General features: G+C 36.6%; 2 protein-coding genes across 3 annotated transcripts; both read right to left on the bottom strand.

Annotated features, from left to right (window-relative positions):
* Positions 1-576: 576 nt before the first annotated feature.
* On the bottom strand, positions 577-6009 carry leng1 (leukocyte receptor cluster (LRC) member 1). Of its 2 annotated transcripts, none has more exons than XM_038284462.1 (5): positions 5894-6009; positions 5441-5611; positions 2072-2251; positions 945-1237; positions 577-855 (listed from the first exon to the last, which is right to left on the bottom strand). In XM_038284462.1, the coding sequence occupies exons 2-5, from the start codon at positions 5570-5572 to the stop codon at positions 636-638; spliced, it is 825 nt and encodes a 274-aa protein (XP_038140390.1). In that variant the 5' UTR covers positions 5573-5611; positions 5894-6009; the 3' UTR covers positions 577-635. The 2 variants fall into 2 exon arrangements, with proteins under 2 accessions (XP_038140390.1, XP_038140391.1); XM_038284463.1 differs by having other exon boundaries at positions 5441-5607.
* Positions 6010-6736: 727 nt separating this feature from the next.
* Positions 6737-19601, bottom strand: tmc4 (transmembrane channel-like 4). The gene is made up of 16 exons (XM_038284461.1): positions 19450-19601; positions 19157-19322; positions 16505-16653; positions 16273-16428; positions 14685-14770; positions 12388-12533; positions 12147-12294; positions 11870-12028; positions 11636-11793; positions 10164-10290; positions 8682-8779; positions 8363-8546; positions 8149-8279; positions 7828-7983; positions 7175-7253; positions 6737-7024 (listed from the first exon to the last, which is right to left on the bottom strand). Exons 1-16 carry the CDS (start codon positions 19478-19480, stop codon positions 6947-6949), a joined length of 2052 nt encoding a protein of 683 aa, XP_038140389.1. The 5' UTR covers positions 19481-19601; the 3' UTR covers positions 6737-6946.
* Between the last annotated feature and the right edge of the window lie 123 nt (positions 19602-19724).

Genomic DNA, 19724 nt, shown 5'->3' with positions numbered 1-19724 from the left:
CACAAATATGAAAAACAAGCACAAACACCCATTTTTATAAGGACCGGAGGAGCATCATCAAACAAAAAACAGAAGCATGTTTTTATTTCCCTTAAAGGAAACACCATCATGTATAGCGTTATGTTTAATAACACTCTGCACAAAGAGAGATATAGATCATAACTCCTCCAGGTCCATGGCAATTGTTCCATAATTAGTTTAACAAAAAAAAAAAAAAAAAGACAATTGAGTCTATTAACAGAAAATACCAAATAGTTTGGGGCAAAGTAATGTTTGCATTGGTCATCTATATCACCAAATGTTAGGATACTGACTACAGATTTATATTTTTTAGTATGATGCATTTTTCAAACTGACTGTTTTTATAGACAGCGTAAGCCAGGCTAACAGTCGGCGACCGGCTGAACCCCCTGTGTGGACAACCATCTGCTGTGCTGATGTGCTCATGAGCGAGATGCTGTAGGCGGAAACCAGGCTGCAGCCGAACCCCTCCCTCCATTGTCCATTTATGAGGAAAACACCCAAAAGAAAATAAACCATAACTTTAATGCAATAAAGAGTTCACTTGTTTTGTTTTTCTTTTCTCCCCACATCTCACTGCATGCTAATGTCAGTTCATACATAAGTAAAACATTTTAAGATTTCAGAATTTCATCCCTCCAGCTTTCCCGATCCCGTCTTTGCCGCTTCCGGGCGAGTTCTGGAAAGAAAGCGTTGTTGTAGGGTCTTTCCCTCTCGTCCACTTCTCTGTCTGTCCCCTTTCTTTTACCGTTCCTCTGATCCAGGAGGGCCTGGGTTCTCCTTCTCTCCTCTGCCTCCCTCTGCAAGCGTTCAGCTCGTAACTTTTCTATAGAACTAAAAAAAAATAAAAAGATAAACATTTTATTTGTTTATTTTAGTATTTGTTCAAATCTTAAATCCTTAATGGAGTCCACTCAACACACCTCTCTCCTGTGCTTTTCTTCTCCCCTTTGTCTCTTTTTTCCTTCTTCTTTTTCTTGTGCTCCCTCCTCTCATAAACTCCCAATGCTTTCTTCATATCCTTCAAAGGATCCAAACTATCCTTCAATCTATGATCCTTCTTTTCTTTCTCCTCTTCAGCTACACCCTTCCTCTTTTCCTTTTCGATCCTCTCTTCTTCTTTTTCTTTGCTGCTTTTCATGTACCATGGGGTCACCTCTGTCCCTGGTTGTGGCCCCAAAGACACAAGTAAGCCGATAGCTCGTTCCTGCTTCTCCTAAAAAAAGACAAAAAAAAGACAAAAACAGAAAATCATAAAAATCTATATCAATATATTCACTTTTTACATTTTAGCCAAATTACCAAAATGTTTTTTTCATTATACATATTTATCTTTTTTCCCCATCAGCCTTTAATAATGAATTTCCGAAACTTTAAGATTGCAGTTTCCTAGTTACAATTGATTTAATTAAACAATAACATTTAAGAGAACACTGGATAACTTAAACCAAAAAGTGGTATATGAGGGCCTTTATCATCACAGCGATAGGGATTTCCTCCTGTCTAGGTTCCAATAAATGTACCATTTAAACTTCAGAGAGTTTTCAGTCAGTATCGTTCAATTTAAAGAAAGTTAAATAAAAGAAAATTCAGATAACAGGGAAGTTAAGACTGAAAGAAAGGCAGTAGGACATAGAAGGACAGTATGAAGGAAGATATGAGAGAAAAGGAGCCAACAGAAGAAAGAAATGAAGGTATGAAAGGAGGAAAGACAGAGATCTTGGACAAGGAAAGAAGGGTGAAGGGGGTGACATTGAAGGAAAAAAAACATAAAAGATAAAGAAAGGGGCAAAAAAATGAAACCAGGAAGTGTTAAGTGGTAAAATTAAAGAAACAAATATTGACTAAAAGAAGGACAAAAACAGAAGTTGGAATGGGGGAACAGGAGGAAGGAAGAAAATATACAAGGAGGAAAATAAGGTAGGGCACAAGAGAAGGAAAAACTGAAGGTAGGCCATAAGGAAGGATGGAAGTAATCTAGGATCCTCAGGTATGCCCTGGGAAAAACAGAGCATGATAAAGGGCTCTAAAGAAGATGCAGCTCTGTTACCTTTTCTTCCTTCTTTTCTCTTAGATACTCCTCATTTCCCTTAGTCTCTGAGGCCTCCTCCAGAGGAAATAGATTGAGATGCTCCGGACTCGTTCCACTTTTTTCCTCGTCATCGTCTCGCTTTGCTCCAGCTGACTGGAGAGCAGCCCGAGATTTCTTTCTTAGATATTCTGTACGCGCCTGTGGAAACCAAAAGTTGACATTAAGAACATACACAATCATGTTAAGTTCATTTTAGAAGAAAAAGTAAAAAAAATAAAGCATCTTGGATTCATTTCTGCAAGTATTTAAAGAACTTACGACGATACGAGAGCAAGGAGATGCGATTATCTAAAGCGAATTGATTTCTAAGATCATAACAATAAATGATGAGTCAGCAATTAACCAGCCAGGGAGTTATTCATAAGCTAAACTAAGAAAACCATTATTACTCCAAGAGCACATAAACATCTTGTCCAATAGGTCAAAAAAGATGCAGTGCTGACCTAACTTAGTCGGAGCTCTGATTCAACAATAAGAATGAAAAACTGCATTCATGGAGCAAATTCTGGTTAAACCATTTTATAAATAAATAAATAATACTTTAACTTTATTGATCTCACGTTGGAGAAATTTACCTCGCATTTAACCCATCCCCTTGGGGAGCAGTGGGGTTAAGGGACTTGCTCAGAGAGCCAGTCTGTGGGAGTGGGGTTAGAACTCAGAACCTCATGATTCCAAGCTCTATGCCCTAACCAGTAGGCCGTCACTCAACCTTGATCAAAACCAACATCAAGGTGATCCCAAAGACTATATGGGCAAAATTTTGCATATATTCCTCTAACAATGCATTTTAGAGTAAGAACATCATATAAGGTAAACAATGCTGGTAGAAGTGATAATTAGGGTCTCCTCTCCTGCATCAGATCCTGGATGAATTGCTGTGACTGATGTAACCATGAATTGTGGGTTTGATAGAAAATCCTAAAACAATTCCTCTAAGCTATGCAGCTGGATGATGATCTACTGCACACCAGCAAACCAGTCTGTGAATTACTTTTAAAAACAAAAATCTGAGTACTAAGGTTGTGATATGGCCTAGTCAAAGCCCAGGTCTAAATCAGATTAAGGTGTTATACCAATACCTTATTAATGTCTCTAATGCTTGAAAATGGCCAAATATGGTTTCCACAAACCATTAGACTCATTGTCAGCTATTTCAGTCACTTGATGGAAGCTGTTGTCTTCAAGGATGGCAGATCCACTTTTCAGCATTATGGGGTAATTTTTCACATGTTGCATTTCTCTTATAGTAAAGAAAATCAACATTTAAATTAGGGATGCACGATATAATCGGCCCCCTATCGGTATCGGCCTTAAAACTGAATATCGGACATCGGCCACCCCACCGTTTATTTAACCCGATATTTGATCAGCTTCTGAGTTTCTAAAGTCTAAAAAAAAATTAAATACTACTTCTTCTTCTTCCTCAAAAACTTCTTTTTACAGACTTAAAAACTTCTAAAGACGAGGGAAAAAATATTGATACATTAAAATATCACAATATCTTCATTTGCTGATATTTTGCCATTTAAAAACACCATATCAATCTCTTTTACTAATGAAATATTGCTATATGTCATCGTTATGCTACGAAATCCTCCGAAAATTCACGAAATTTTGCCATATTTTTATATGTTGATATATTGACTCGGTATCGATCTATTTTACTAACAAAATCTCACAAGAATTTGCAAAATATCACGAGAGTTTGTAACAGAACGATGAAATTTCATGAGATTTTGAAAGTAAAATAGATCGATACCGCGTTTTTAAAAATCTATTTGATATCAGCATATGAAAATATATTTAGTAGATTATTTTTCAAAGTGTCAGAAATGGATAACAAAACTGCTATTTTCAATGACTACTTATTTTTGTCCAGCTTTAACATCAGTATCGATATCGGTTATCGGCTATATGAGTTTTAAAATATCGGCATATCGGATATCGGCCAAAATCCCAATATCGTGCATCCCTAATTTAAATCTGTCCTTTGTATAAACACAGGTTATATGCACCTTGTTCAAAAATGTGTTGACCTGAAACATCTGTGACAAAAAAAAAATGAAAAAGAAAGTTTTAAATAATTGCCTTATCTATGCAAGGTAGAAATATTACAAAGTTTCAAAGTTGTGCTGCTCAGGTTGAATGGGATTGTCTTCTGTCCAGTGGCGGATCTAGGGGGAGGCTACTTGGGCTACAGCCCCTAATGTTTCCCCAGGAGCCCCGGATCTGGCTTCTGAGCTGATCTGAGTAAAATGTGCAGTACTGCAATTCACCAGATAATAGCAGCATGTGCAGGAAAGCAGCCTGTAGCATTCCTGTGCAGAAGAAGAAGTTGTCACCACTAGCTGTTGCTAAACAGAATGATGTTCAAGGGATGTGAAGCTCTGACTTCAAAATGTTCTTTGGCCCGGTGTTGTATGAAATTCTGTTTCCCTTGTGTCGGGATTGCTCATTGAAGCCAGAGAGGCGGACATAGCAGATCTGATCATTTTCACAGAGCGTCTGGTCGATTTCTTGCTAAAAACAACTCCTATAGTCATGTCATGGTTGTAAAATCTAGTTTAATCAGCAGTTGTTGTTTAAAAAATTGTAAAATAAATAAATAGACGAGGTCCTTTTAAGCTGTTTTGAGTTGTTTTTTTAAACGCCAAGAGAATCTGTCTTTTTCCAACTTCTGTCACTTAAGCCTGACAGAAATAAAAGTCAGTCACCAAACAAAGTTTTCCAACTGATAGTGTTTATTTTTAATTTTTCATTGGGGATTTAAGAGGATGGAAACTGGCTGATAGCAGGACACAAAAATTAAGAGTTGCTGAAAAGATGAGAGTGTAAATCCTGTTCTTATGTAAAATATGACAGATTACTGGATTAAGGACATTTCTAGTATACACATCCCTTTCCCCTCCAAAACATGGGAATAAATTAATTCACCTAAAAGTCTTTAACCGTGTTTATTCCTCTCTTCATCAAAAAAACCCCTGCGATATGGAGACATTTAATCATTATTTGCCAGAGTTATGAGAGGGCAATCATATAATTCAGCCACCTGATATAATCCGTTCCCCCTTTGATGATCTTTATGAATTATATTTTCTATTTGAATGTTTATCTAACAATTAAAAATATTCCAAAACAAGACCAAACCAAATGTCTGGAGCAATGCTACTCCAGACATTTTGAGTTGAGAATTGAGAATAGAACTGTCATATTTTATATTAGAGCAGGATTTACCAGAAAGTCTACTCTCTATCTTCACCCTCAGGGCTAAGGGCCCCTGATCTCCTAGATCCTCCCCTGCTCCTGTCCATCATCAGGTGTTACCTCTTGCTCTGCCCGCTCCACGCGGCGCATGGCCTCGCGCTCCTCTTCTGCTGCCTGGGCTTCATCCCTTCGAACCCGCGCGACGTTGTCCTTGTTGCGGACATGCCAGCTCTTCTTTGGGAGGATGTTCATCGTTGTCTTGGCGACCGATAAATGTTAGCACCTGGCTAGTTGACAAAGATAGCGAAAGTTAACGCAAGAAAATCACACTGCTTATTAATGAACTGAAGTGGAAGCTATAGGTAAAAATATAAAAACGTGGAACGTCTCAAAAACATCTCAGGAATAATATTAAAGCGGAATTTATTTTTATTTACGTCTTGAATTTAAGGTACCCTTAGCCTGTGTTTACCATCTCTTTTTATTAAACTGTATCAAAAAACAGACGCCATCTCGTTCTAAGATCTTAAACATAAAGATTAAAATAGACAAAAACTACTGCTACATACTTACTTTCAAAGTAGCTAAAGAATCGAGCTTGTTCAATGGTCATAGGGATCCACAGGAACTAGTAATATAAGAACGGAAGTAAACAATGACCACACAGTGAACCAATTACAAAACCGTGACACTAGATGGCGCTGTAACCACACACACATTTTGTTATTACATAAACACATGACTGCATAAAAGCATACTGGGAAAAACTGCTGGAAAAAATACAATTATACCTTCAAAAATAATAATAATAATTGAACAAAAAAAGACTAAATAAATGTTGCTAAAAAAATCTAACCAGGCAATTCTAGTTTTAATGAATTCAATTATGACGGTAGTTTATGATCAATATTTGTAAAATTTCAAACATTTTAGTCATATCTAGTTTTTTTTGTATTTCTGTGTAGATTTACCTATCACATTTTATTTTTTGGGTTTTCTGTATGTCTATTTTAGTCGTCTTGAAATAAAATAAATAATTGAGAAAATTGCCTTGTTTTATTTCAAAATGTAGCATCAGCAGCACAGGTCATACAAAAAAAAAAAAAAAAACAACAACACACGAAATCATAGAGGAGAGGTAAAAATATAGCCTAAGGTTTAAGAAATGCCTTAATATACATTAGAAATGATAGTATGAAAATAAACATGAAATACAATCCATTTTTATGACAGACAGGCAGAGATAGATAGAATATTTGAATATACATTTTGAGCCATTGCTATTTTCACATTGTATAGATCCATGCATTATGTGATTGTGTTCAGTATTTTTTTTTTTTTTTTTAATGTTAAATCATACAAAATAATTTTGAATTTCAAATTGTATTAAAAACAAATTAAATAATTGTATATTCAATAATTCATAATTAATAAATTACATATCATAAAAATAGGCTTTTTTCTTATCTTCAACAGAAAGCACACCTTTATTCATATCTTTTCAGAATTGTACAATCCAAAACAATAATCTCATTTACTCTATATATTATCATTAGTTGCATTTTCAAATTCTTATTTGTTTCAAATATATAACAAAGCAAAAATAAAAGGGTGTACAGCTTGAGCTTAGTCCTGGTTTTCTTCACTTTGGTGTTGTTTGATGGCCACAATCTGCTTTACCAAAAACTGCTTGTCCCGTCCTGCCTGTGAACCAGAGAAACCAGAGATACTACACTGATTAAACTGGATCCCTGAGAATAGTTTTTTAAATGTTAAGGATAACATGTGGGTTGCATTAAGCATGAGAAACTATTAAACATTTGGTTGTAAATAAAAAAAAAAAGATAAACATACCAATTTAAGCTGTGCTTTGAGCATTACAACAGATCTGCCATGGATAGAGGCTAAAGCGATGACGTAGCACATAACCACACTGCGGGAGAGGAAACAGACAAAATTCTGTAGCATGCAGGAGGCTGAATACAGGTGAATTTCAATAAGACAGAATGACATAAAAAAACTGTGCACATTGGGAATTTAGTTCAAAATGTTAAACTATATATTATATGTCTATGTTACATAAGTTTATTACACACCTATTTGTAATTGTTATAATTATGGCTTACAGCTAATAAAGGCCCCAAGTCAAGAAAAGTAGCATATAAAATAAAAGCAATGAAAATATGATTTGTATTACAAAAAAGTAAGCCTACTAAAAAAATTGTACATCAACTTTACATTTCATGCACTCTGTACTTGGTCTATGCTTTAATTTAGGAAGTGGTCCAACAGAAATGGGGTGGAAAGAGAAGCAGAAGACATTCGGTAAAGGTCTAAGGATTTAGATTTGAACACAGAATAGGCGAAAAATAAAATGCTCCCCACCTTACCCCCTATTATAAAGCATCTCCATACAGAAGGAGGCGTTAAAATGCTCTAAAATATCTAGGTAGAAGACTGCATTGACTGTGGATTTCACACAACACAACAAGCCAAGTTAGACTTACCATGATAAGGCAGAAAGAGGTACTGAAAAGGCTTGGGAGCCAATAAAGAAAATAAACTCTTTTGTTACATCAGGAAGATAGTAGGTAGAGTTTGGAACAATCTGCCACATGTTGTCAAAAGAACGGAAAGGCCCACAAGCCTGTGATGGATGGATCCTATTGTAACGGCAGAAACAAACATCCTTAATAGTGAAACAATAAAATACAAACACTAAAAGAGAAACTGATTGCCATATGATTGATTGCCAGATTAATTAACCTGTAAAGATTTAGTTTTTGACTTTAGAAAAACAACTTTGAAGGTAATGAATTAGCACTCACACAGCAACACTATAAATCATGACAACCAAGGCTATGATCCAGCCAAAGAGAAGGACTGCCAGGAAAAAGAAGGAAGAGGAGGTGGACCGAAATGTCCTTAATGCTGGACGACAGTTGTAGAAAAGTGTGATCTGTGGCGAGAAGTGAGAGGGGTTAGGGAGCAAACAATAAAGCTCTGTGTTAGATGCTGACTGTGGTAAAGCTGTAGATTCACCTTCTTGCAGTAGAAGAGGATAACGAACTTGGCTGTGTTCAAGAGTGGCAGCAGAGGGCAAAAAAGCGCTCCTGTCCAGACCACAGTCTGGCCATAAACAAGCCCGAGAACATTAGAAGGAACCACAAACTCCTGCCGGCCAACCCACTGAGACAACTTACAGGAAGTGTTGTCCACCACCATCCTAAAAAAAAAGAAAAAAAAAAAGAAAACACCATTTATAAACACCATGTCATGGAAATATCTGACTTATTCACCATCAATTTACACAACCACAATTCGTTTACTGGAACCTGAGTGTTTATGTAAGGATTCATACCTGCGTGGAAATTCAACCAGCACGAGTAGAGCGATGTTAACGAGGAGGTCGAACAGTGTCAGCTTGTACATTTCCTGTCCCACACGTGTTTCCCAGCACTATGTCAAAACAAAAAGGTGGAAACAGTTCAAAAACTCATGGAGGACAGGTGAGAGTCTCTGAGACGTTCAGAAACCTATACCAGAAGGACTTATAAAACACTAGAGGAGTAAAGATCTTTCCAGCTCCCTTCACTATCTTCTGCTGGGTCCTCCTGTACATTTGACACCTGATGTTGACATACACTTCATAAATTGGCACATTAACTTTTTGTAATTGTCAATATGACATTTAATACGAGTAAACTTCTGTCACATCTGATGAAGCTAAAATGACCAGTGATACATTTGGAGCAACAATCAGGAAGCTGCAAGGCTGAGAAGACCATACTAACTGTTAGGTATGACGAGGGTGGCATAATGTTGTGTGGGTGTTGTGCTGCAGGAGATACTGGGGCACTTCACATAATAGATAGGGAAAATAACATTATGTGGAAGAACTGAAAGAACATCTTGGGACACAAGCTAACAAGTTAAGTCTTGAGCATAAGTGGGTCCTCTGAATGGACAAGACCCTAATCAGAGGAACCAAGTCAATGAATGGAGGCACTAACAAAGCCCTAATGTCAGTCAGACAGACAGTTTTTGGTCCAAGCTAAAAAAAAAAAATAGAAAAGTTGTTCAAATAGTTAGGACCTTTGCATCATCTCATTGGGTTCCTCCTGATTTTTATTCTGTCCTCCATTACACAGTAGATAATAAGTGGCAGTCTGACTCTGCCGCTGTTTTATATAATGCTGTTATCACAAACATCAATGTGCTCTCACTCATATCAAGTTCTGTTAAATAGCTATTTAAAAAGTCTGTGCAATGCTGCAAATATGAGGATGGATATGGTCTGTATGTACTGTATGTGAAGGTTTATAAGGTGAAATGGTAGCTTCATAAAGATAACTTTCTTATTATGAATATTTTGTTTTTTTTGTGAATTAACGGAGCTTATCTTCATCAAAAGGACATGCTATGTTTGTGTTTTAACCCCTAATGTCTTTAACCAACCTAGTGAATATTTTTTTTTAATGGTTTACACAAAACAATGACAGATCTCTCCTGACTAAATCAGGAAATAAAACAAGGCGATTGGCTTTAAGGAGGGCAGAGACAGAGGACACAGAGTTTATTGAGGAAAACCTACTCCTGACCAGGTTAGCTCTGGGGAGAATGTTACTACGGTAGCAGAAACAAAGTTTGAATAAACTCTATTGTGAAACGGAAGACGGGCCCAGACACATCTTAAAACCAAAACAAAAAAGCCCAAAAATGGGTAAATGAGGGCAACAGATATCTTATGTGCTTAACATTAAAATATTTTTGTTTTGGTTCCATGTCTGAAGTACTGTTCAAACCACACATTTGCAGTTATGCAAAGAAACTGAACAATTACCGGGTAATCTTCGTGGTTGTAATGACACTCATTACATTTCTCATCATCTTGATTTCCTTTACAGGTGATCTGATTCCAAAGGGTGAAGAGAAGGATGCATAGACTGGCAAGACGCAAAATCACTGCTCTGGAAAAAGAAAGCAGATGTGGCTCTGGTTATAATAAAGATTTATAATTGCAAGTGAAGCAGAGGTATTTCCATTCTAAGCTTACCTATCATTGAACCATTGTTCCGAAGCATGCCCATATAAGCTTATTGTTTGTCAAACTTTATAACTTAAAATGTGATTATTAAATGCACGGTTAAATTGATGCAAAAATAGAGAGTATCTTATGGTTCAAACTTGTCAACACTAAGCAGTAAAGCTGTATGATTTGGCCTAATTGGTTAAAACAATGGTTGAAAGCGATCAGTAAATGTTTGCCAGTGTAGAGTGTATGTGAAACTCTCTGTCTTTAAATGTATGGGTGAATCCTATCGAGAAATTTTTAAACTAAGGTTTTAATCTATGGGTTTGGAAGACTGTAAATAAAATTTGTAAATGTAAGTCAATAAGTGATTAAGTAATTTGTATTTGTACTTTGTCAACTTATACATAAATGTGAGATCAGATGTTTCACCCTGGAGAGTGCAAGTTTGTCGAATTTTAAATCTTTGCTGAAAAGTTATTTAAAATTTTTACATGGGATCAAAATTTCAGTGCATTAATACCACCAACTGGTAAGGATTGTAACAGGTTCATCAAGGGTTGTAGAGTTGAACTCATAAATGAGTATCTTGTATTTGTAAATTTAAAAGTTGGACTCTTATGGATGAAACATCTGAGTTCAATGATGCATTATTAAAAGCATCTTAAATTATTCTTTATTATTCTTGTTTACATTTACAAATTCAGACATTTATGTATATGTTTTTATTCACTGTTATCACACTCCAGAGGCATATTATCAATAAAGAAGAAGTATGTTATGTTTAGTATGACAGGGTTTGTCAGGTTTAACTTTTATAAATAGGTTTGACCTTTTTCTATTTCTTGGTCTCTGTTGTATATAACCTGTTAAAAGGGGGATGTCAGGGTTTGTTTTTTTCCCCAAATATACTGATTGTATTTAGTTGAGCTTAATAAATAGAGGTGTACTTTGAATGAAACTTTAAAATTTTAAAAAGTAAACAAATTTGTTATAAATCAGATAAAAGATAAATACTTTTTGCCATATCTTGTATGCATAAATGTTAATCTAAACAATAAAGTAAAAGGTATCTATCTCAATCAACTACTGTTCAGGTGGGTCAAGTGTCTACCTCACAGTTAAAGATGTTTTCCAAATTTGGTGTATCTGTTTATTTGCTGTACTGCAAAACAACTTTTTTAGAAATCTGTTACCTTCAGATATAACAAAGCTGCTAGTTTTTTTTTTCTTTCAAAATTTAAAGATATGAAATAAGACATACATTACTCAATACTACAAACCTTAACAGTGCTACTATCACTGTGGAGCTTGGAGAATATTTTTCAAGTAGAGCTAATTGGTCGCACAGCAGAGGCACCAAGAAGTTCCCTGCGGTGATGACAATCGATGGCAGATACTCATAAATCAATCCAAGGATCCCTTCCTTGTCACTGTTATCCTGTTGGACAGGAATTAGAGACAAATGATAATCAAGCACTCAATCAGGGGCATAATGTGAGCCTTTAATAACGCACCTGGCTGAACTCTGTTGCCTTAAAAATCGAATAGCAGGCTGCTACTACAAGCCCTAGAGCAACAAAAAACGACAAAACACGCAGAGAGTATAAGGTAACTTTTTTGCACATAGTGAGGGAAGCTGCATGCTTCTTTAGGCGTTCTTCCTCCAGATCCACCTGACAGACACAGAAAGGACAGGTCAGTTAGATCGTGGCTGCTCAAAGCATGCTCAGTGAAATAATGCTTGCTCTAAAGAAAGTAAGAGAAAAAAAGTCCAAATCTCCAGCTCCTGACCTGCAGCCGGTAGTAGATGTTCCTCTGTTTTAGTTTGGTGGCTTTTCCTCCCAGGCAGCCGAAGTCCCACCCAGTGAAGACGATCAAGCTGTAGTTGCTCACATCGCTGCCTCCAGTTGTCACTGCAACTCGAGTTGCTTTTCCCATTCTGCTTATGAGCAAATATTCACCTTAACAACTGATGTAATGGCATATTAATCTTTTAGTTGTAAAATTAGTAAGGTTTTGTAATGGTACTGACCGTATTATGATGCAAATTAGACAAAAGGCGAAGTAGAAGACAGCAGTTGACAGATAGGCAACAGGGATGTTGTAGGAAAAGCTACTGTCCTCCACCACGGTATTGTCATAGTATCCATAAAACATATATGAATACTCAATGAAACCCTGAATATTAATGAGAGGGGAGGGCAGAGCAGGTAAAGAAGATTTATACATACAATGAAATGTGGCTTTACATTTTGTTCTGCATCATCACAACTTCCTTTATGATGGCGAAAAGGGACCCAAACTATCACTTAAACAGAAGCAAAAATCATTGTATTTGGTCATAAATTCAAAATGCCAAGAGTATTTTTTAGTACAACTGATATAAAGGGAAACCAACAAAGATATAAACAAATCTTCATTTGGTTTTGACTACAAAAAAAACCTTTCACTAGCGCTGTAGCGAGTTGCTTACATTATGTCATTGCTCCAAAAAGCTGAGAATGAAACACAAAACTATTTCTGATTTATTCACTGTTTTATTTACATACAAAAAAAGGTTATAACACCTCATTAGATATTCAGTTATTTACAGCAACGCTTATCAGTGTCTATTTCTTTTTTTTTCATCTATGGAAAAGAAAGAGATTTTATTGCAGGTTGGCTGAATAATAATGCTGAGACACTTCTTGTAGTCATCTACCACAGTCTCTGGCTTTGGTCTGGAATAACTTTGCTCCACTTCTCATTTTTTAACTGTAGGATGTTTCAGAGGTTTCTTATGTTTCGCCTGTTTCAAGTCAGCCCACAGCTTTATTAGGCCCAGAACATTTCATTCTCTAATTCTCAGCCTGTCGTTGTCTTGGGGCTGATGGTTGGTGGTTTCATTTACTCCTGTTCACCTGTCTAATTGGCACGGAGGTTCATTAACTCTTTTTTTTTTCACACCTGATTCCCTCTGCTATTTATGCTGTTTGTCTGCCCACCATCGGCGCCAGATTATTCGAGCTGTTTTGTGAGAGTAACTCTAACATTCATGTAAGTTTTCTGTGATTCTGATTCTGACCTGTTTTCTGCCTTTGCAAATTCAAGTGTTTTGCCTTGACCTTGTCTGCTCCGTCAGTTTTTTTTTTGGACTGATTTACTGGATTCTGCTGGTTTACCGAACTTGGACTGTGTTACTGACCTCGGCTTGGATTCTGCTTCAGTACCTTTTTGGCTCTCTGATCTTCTGGTCTGTCAACATGGTTCGGATTTGACTTCGGCTCTGGATATTCCTTCACGGACACTGTTGCCTCCTCGGCATCGGCTGGCTTTAGCTCGTCATCACCCTGAGGTCTGGAAGCAGCTACAGCCGCAAGCGGTGGACAATCTCCCTCCTGGATTCCTCCCCTTCCTCTGGGATCGGACTGAACTCTTAACCAGGTCAGTGACTTTTTACTCCAAGTTGTGATCAGCCAGAAATTCTAGTCACTGACCTGAGTTTCCTATCTCTGCAGAGAATCCAGTTATCCGCCCCGCTGAGGACCAGCCGCTCGCTGTATTTTGTGTAATATTGCTTAAATCGTCCTGATCTGTCTGCTTTCAATATTAGGTCCAAGGTCATCACACAGTCAGTCTTTAGCATATTTCTAAAATCAGGGTGTTGCAGTTGCCTAGTCAAAGTCTGGATTTAAATCAAGTTGAGATGCTGTAGTGTGATCCGATTCAGGAAAATCAGGAAAACCAGATGTGGGCTAATCGAAACCATCCTTTAAAAGAGGAGTGGGCAAAACTCCCCAATCACAGAATGTAACCATTTAGAAGGTAAATGCTTTGAACTTTTGTTTTGGGAAACACTTTAATTAATTATTTAAAAAATTGGTTTTGCATTTGCTAGGTGTCTAGTATTAAAATTTGTTTAGAGACAAATAAAAAAAGGACAGAAAAAAATCTTTCCTTTTTTAAAGTGTTTTATTTAGAGATGATGCATTTTAGGTTAACTGATAATGGTACGCCATTATCATTTGTATTTTTTGATATAACGTAGTTCCGTATGTATGTTACTATAGCTGGGGCATATAGACAAAAAGAATATAAAAAGTGTAAATGTCTTTCCTCTCCTTTTTGAACATGTAGCTTGAGTAAATAAATAAATACCTGAAATGAAAAAAAACTCTGTTTGGGGCTAAAACCTTTTTATAGTACTGTAGTTTTGAAACTCCACAGCAGTATTAGTTGGCATTGTCTGAAAATATTCTATATGATAACCGCTAATCCAAAATGCTGTTAATGACCAACTCATCATTACCAGATCAGTTATGTTTGCATGGTTTTGGTTGAGTTTCTTACCGTTCCTGAGAGTAAATGAAGAAAGTACTCGTAGAAGACCACCAGGCCTTGGGGATTAGGCTCATACTTTGTACAATTTCCACTACCTGGAAAACACAGAAGTATATCTCTGAATACAACATTATCAGTAACTGTGATACTGTATATTTAATTGGTCTTCTCTGATTAAAAAGGCCAAGCTGATTCAAGAACAGATAAAATTAGGAGGAGATGTTAAAGGAAATTAAAAAGGACATTAGGTTATTAACCAGGTTTACTAGATATATATTTGGCAGAGGTATCAAAAGCATTTATGTATATTACTCAAGTAGTATAAGTATAAATCTAACTGATTAAAACCACTTTTGTTGAATTTAAGAGCATCAACTTTTTATTCAACTAAGTGTTAAAGTACCAGTTTTAAAACAACTTAAAGTATAAAAGTAAAAGTAATGCAGGAAAAAAGGTAAAGGACAGATGCTTTACTACACTACCAAATTAAAGGAAAAATGTTCTGCAATTCTGGACGATAACTTCCTTATACTTAATTTTCTTAGTTTAATCAACAGTGACAAATTTAACTTTGCATCATCTTGAAAAACTATTTCTTTTGGTATGTGGCAAAAAACAAGTTGGTGCGGCACAGAGCCCAACCAAAAAGAAATTAATTGTCTGGATAAAAGCCTTTATTTTTATGTTTTTTATTTTGTAAACCAGTTGACCATAACGAAAATGAGCTTAAATGGAACAAAACTAAAGAGTGTGTTTTTAGAATGTAAGAAGTAGAATGTAGAAAAAAAGTAGAAAGCAAATAATATAATAAATAAATTTAATTTTATTGATCTCACAATGGAGAAAGTAACTCTCTGCATTTAACCCATCCCCTTTGGGGAGCAGTGGGCTGCCACTGTGTAGTGCCCAGGGAATAATCAGGGGGTAAGGGTCATGATCAGAGAGTGGGAGTGGGTTTTGAACTCACAACCTCAGGATTCGAAGGACATATGCCTTAACCTACTGGTTAGGGCATAGGGCACATTTTTACCAATATTAAAAAAATGTAAGTAGAAGTAAAAAAGTGTCTAAAAACGAATTTACTTCAGTAAGTATAGATAGCCAAGATGTCTACTTAGGTAAGGTAACCAAGTATTTGCACTTTGTTACTTGACACCTCTGATATTTGGTAAATTATCTCTCTACCCTTGTCTGCTGCCTGTCTTTGTTTTATTAAAAGAAGCTTATCAAGATGAAAAAAATGGAAATACGATTAGAAGTGGTTAGAGTAGGCAAATATTGTACCCAAGTAAGAGTCGGCTAACTCTGCTTCATCATTTTTCAAGTTAAAAAGTTACCATCCAGGAAATTAGTACAAGTAAGTATTTACGACAGTGCACTTTTACTTTCGCCCTCTGGGGGGAGCCTCGCTGGAAAATCAACACCGGTTGCATAGTGTACCTTTAAGGCAACTCCTAAAAGTTTTTTTTTTTGGTCAAAAACTTTCTCAAGTAACATCTATTTGCTACCCACCTCTGAATAACACTAATATTTAAAAAGATAATGTGAAGATGAAACCTGTGTGTAAGAAATAAAGGGAAATAAAAGGTAACATCACCTGTTCTGCTTTCCAGTTTGGGCGGCTCTCTCAATGAGTTGAACACAATGCTGGGGATGAGCACGAATCCACCAATCAGCAGGAAGGAGACGAAATTAAGAATCACCAAGAATTTAAGAAAGAGGAAGTAGGACTGGACACCCCCTCCAAAGTTCCCTAAAGGGTAAAAGTTTAACGTCAGCCTATGCTTTTTCAATTTAGAGCCATTTGCAAATGTAAACTATATGCTTACCTCCAATCTTCTGCAAGGATTTACCCCAAAGTGAGAAAAAGTAAAGAAACTCTCTGCCGCTGCTTCTCAATTTACGCACATATATGGCCCTTTTCTGTTTCCAGGATCCCCCGTTTAGCTGAGCAGGGGTCTGCTTTTGTTGTGCTAGCCTGTAAGTGATAGAAAACTACCGTTTTACTTCCATAGAAAATCGACACCACATCAGTTTCATTTTTTAACTATTTCAAATCTTTGCAATAGAGAATTTGTAGTGTTTGTTTGTTTGTCTGTCCTTCTGTGTGCAGGATAACTTGAAAGGCTATGAACGGATTTTAATGAAATTTTTACCAAAGTCCAAGGAACAATCCATTTCATTTTGTTGATGATCCACATAATTATCAGGATGCAGGATTTTTAAAGGATTTTTTTTAAGGATTCTTTAACATTATTTGGCGGATCCCCTAAGCAGTTCCCCCCTAAACCAGAGAGTGGCAGCAGTGAGTATTGACAGCCTCAGTATTGGACTTGAAAACATCCAGAAGTATTATAAGAAAGACAAAAACACTGGAAAGGTGAGCCATGCCTCACTCAAAGTTACAATCTGCTGATAAAAGGAGACAGCAGGGTGCAGAGTGAATGAAGAAAGTGAGAGCAGAATAAACACCAGAGGCTGCAGACACACACTTTGCCTTATTTCTCACCCTCTGCACCAGGCTGTAGAGGAGCATAGCAGCTCCTTTTGTGAAAGACTTTTACACCCTATTTGTAAAAAGGAGCGCTACTGCAGGTCATTCATCCCTGCTGCAACCAGACTATAAAATCCCACACTACAATGGCAATAACTTGTGCAATGTATAATGGGCAATTTCTATTTAATACCCTGTGCAATAACCTGTTTCTTTATATTTGATACCCAGTGCAATACCTATATAGATAATACCCATCTACATAAATACCCTGTGTATTACCCCTGCCTTATGGAAAAAAAAAAAAAAAAAGACTTCAGCTGTCACATTTCTCTACTGTGAGATCAATAAAGTCTATCAATCAATCAATCAATGATTTATAAACTTAAGATGGATTTTAAGGAAATTGTCACCAAAGGAACAATACATTCAAATTGGTAATGATCCATATTATGTGCAAGTTTTAGCTATAGGTGTAAATCACAATATGGGACAAAGTATGCTGGCTTGGCCGAGGTCTGCCCTCTCAGAGTGCAGTTCTAATTCTGAATATATTCTATCTGCTCAAATATCACTACGCAAAAATATAGCAAAAAAACTCAAAGTACCACCTAATCTTAGCCACTTTCTCTCTCTTTAAGACATAGCATTTTAAGGGACATAATACTCCTAACAGGCTTGAAGTAACATGTGTAATTACCATTCACAATGTAATAAATATCTGGTTGTACTTGTACAATTTTTGTTTGTTTGTTTAAGTAAAAAAATACTAATAATTTGATAGACCAACGGTTCTTTCCCTGAGTGGGTAATTTGTCTTTATTTGTTGCAGCTCATCACGTTAAGGTGCAGTGTTTTAACAAAGAGCAGTTTTTCCCCTCTTGTAGGCCTTCTTAGAATAACTCAAGTATTTAAAACCTTTGAGCTTTTTCCACATTTTATTTCAGTTCAACCAAAGCCTGCTGTATATTTTACCAGAATTTTAACTGAGATATAAAGACTTAGTTAGTTTTTAGTTGTAAAGTGGGAAGGAAATTCTTTCTAAACCTAGATTATTGCACAACTGCTAACTTCCCCAGACATAGTATCTGAAGTAACTGGTATGGCACTGAGTGCGTTAATCAGAGTAACAGCCAAAGGACCCATGGTAGCACTGGAAGAGCTACAGATTCATAACTCGGCTGAAGGAATCTACCTTGGCAGCACTCTCTACAAATCTGGCCATTATCGAAGGGCTGAAAGTAGAAAGTCATGTAAAAGGATACAGTGAAACATGTGGAAAAAGGTGCTTATTATATGAGTCCATAAATTTAAGGTGTTAGGTCTGCATGCAAAAAGCTTGGCTGGGAGAACAACTAACACACCACAACGCTCTTAACTCATGGTGAAACATGATGGTTGTTGTATCATGCTGTGGGAATTAATGTCTTCAGCCAGGTGTGAGCAAAGCAGTTTAGAGATTGGAAGATGGATGAAGATGTATAAAAGGCAATCAATCTAAACCATTTAGAGGCTACAAAGAGTTCAGGGTCGAGGCTGCATTTTCAGTAGGACAACTCCAAATATACAAAGTGTGTGTTAAAAAGCCCTCGTCAAAGATTGAAACCCAGTTAACAATATGTAGCAAGTCTCAAAAACTCATACTACACCACTTTCTATCAAGTCTGAGCCTCATCGAATTTACACTGGGTCAGTAAAATGTTTGTAGTGCTTAGAGTCACATGAAAAGACTCACAGCTTTAATTGTAGAGACAGGTGGCTTAATCATCATGACTGCATAAATAAACCAGTTTTGGTACGCTTTTTCCACCAACTCACAATTGTGTTCAACTCTTTGTAGATTTAAAACACCAACATATAGGACAGTTCAAGTGCTATAATTACATTTTCTAGACCACAATAAGACACACAGTATGGTCTGACCCATTTGTGGTTGTTATAAGGCACCTGTAGGCATATTTACCAAACCACAAAAAAGTTTTCATACCTTATAGCTTTTTTAATAGCCATGGAAAAAACGGTGCTCCTGAGCTCAAGGGCTGCCTCAGAACCATCGGTTTGATCCTCATGGTGGTTCTGACTGGACATTCGAGAGGAAAGCCGACGCATTCTGAGTGACGCCTGGTCAGTAAAGTAACCATTTCCTCCGAGAGCTTGGATACATTCAAACAAGGTTTTCCATATATAAAACTGTATAAACCAGACTTTCACTCATTTTTTTTTTTTTATAAACAATTTGAGGTTCAAAATAAACACTGGTATTTTGTCTCTTTTCCTTACCTGAGGCTTGTCTTTGCCACTGATTGGCCATTCTTCTAATTCCACTCGGTAGCAACTTCAGTGGAAAACAAATAAATGGAGCAGCTCTCTACAGGGAAGGGTTAGCGATGAAACACTTCCCTGTTTTCCCCCTGGTGTGGACTTTACTCATCATTAAAATGACCACACAGGGACTTCCTTGTATGTCTCAGCCATTATACCAGGATGATGATCAAACAACCAAAAAACTAACCAGGAGATACTGATAGGTAACAGTAAAAAACTAGGTCACAAGG

This window comes from Cyprinodon tularosa, unplaced genomic scaffold (genome assembly GCF_016077235.1).
Source record: "Cyprinodon tularosa strain WSP-4 unplaced genomic scaffold, ASM1607723v1 ctg2, whole genome shotgun sequence".
Taxonomy (NCBI): domain Eukaryota; kingdom Metazoa; phylum Chordata; class Actinopteri; order Cyprinodontiformes; family Cyprinodontidae; genus Cyprinodon; species Cyprinodon tularosa.
Note: the sequence above shows the minus strand (reverse complement) of the source record. Positions and strands in the feature narration are given on the sequence as shown.

Coding starts and splice junctions, on each gene's coding strand:
- tmc4 (XM_038284461.1), bottom strand. CDS start 19,480: ATGGCCAATCAGTGGCAAAGACAAGCCTCAG. Junction 14,771..16,272: donor CAAACTGGAAAGCAGAACAG/GTGATGTTACCT, acceptor TGTGTTTTCCAG/GTAGTGGAAATTGTACAAAG. Junction 11,794..11,869: donor AGGCAACAGAGTTCAGCCAG/GTGCGTTATTAA, acceptor CCTGTCCAACAG/GATAACAGTGACAAGGAAGG.
- leng1 (XM_038284462.1), bottom strand. CDS start 5,572: ATGAACATCCTCCCAAAGAAGAGCTGGCATGTCCGCAACAAGGACAAC. Junction 2,252..5,440: donor TGGAGCGGGCAGAGCAAGAG/GTAACACCTGAT, acceptor TGGTTTCCACAG/GCGCGTACAGAATATCTAAG. Junction 1,238..2,071: donor GAGAAAAGAAGGAAGAAAAG/GTAACAGAGCTG, acceptor GTCTTTTTTTAG/GAGAAGCAGGAACGAGCTAT.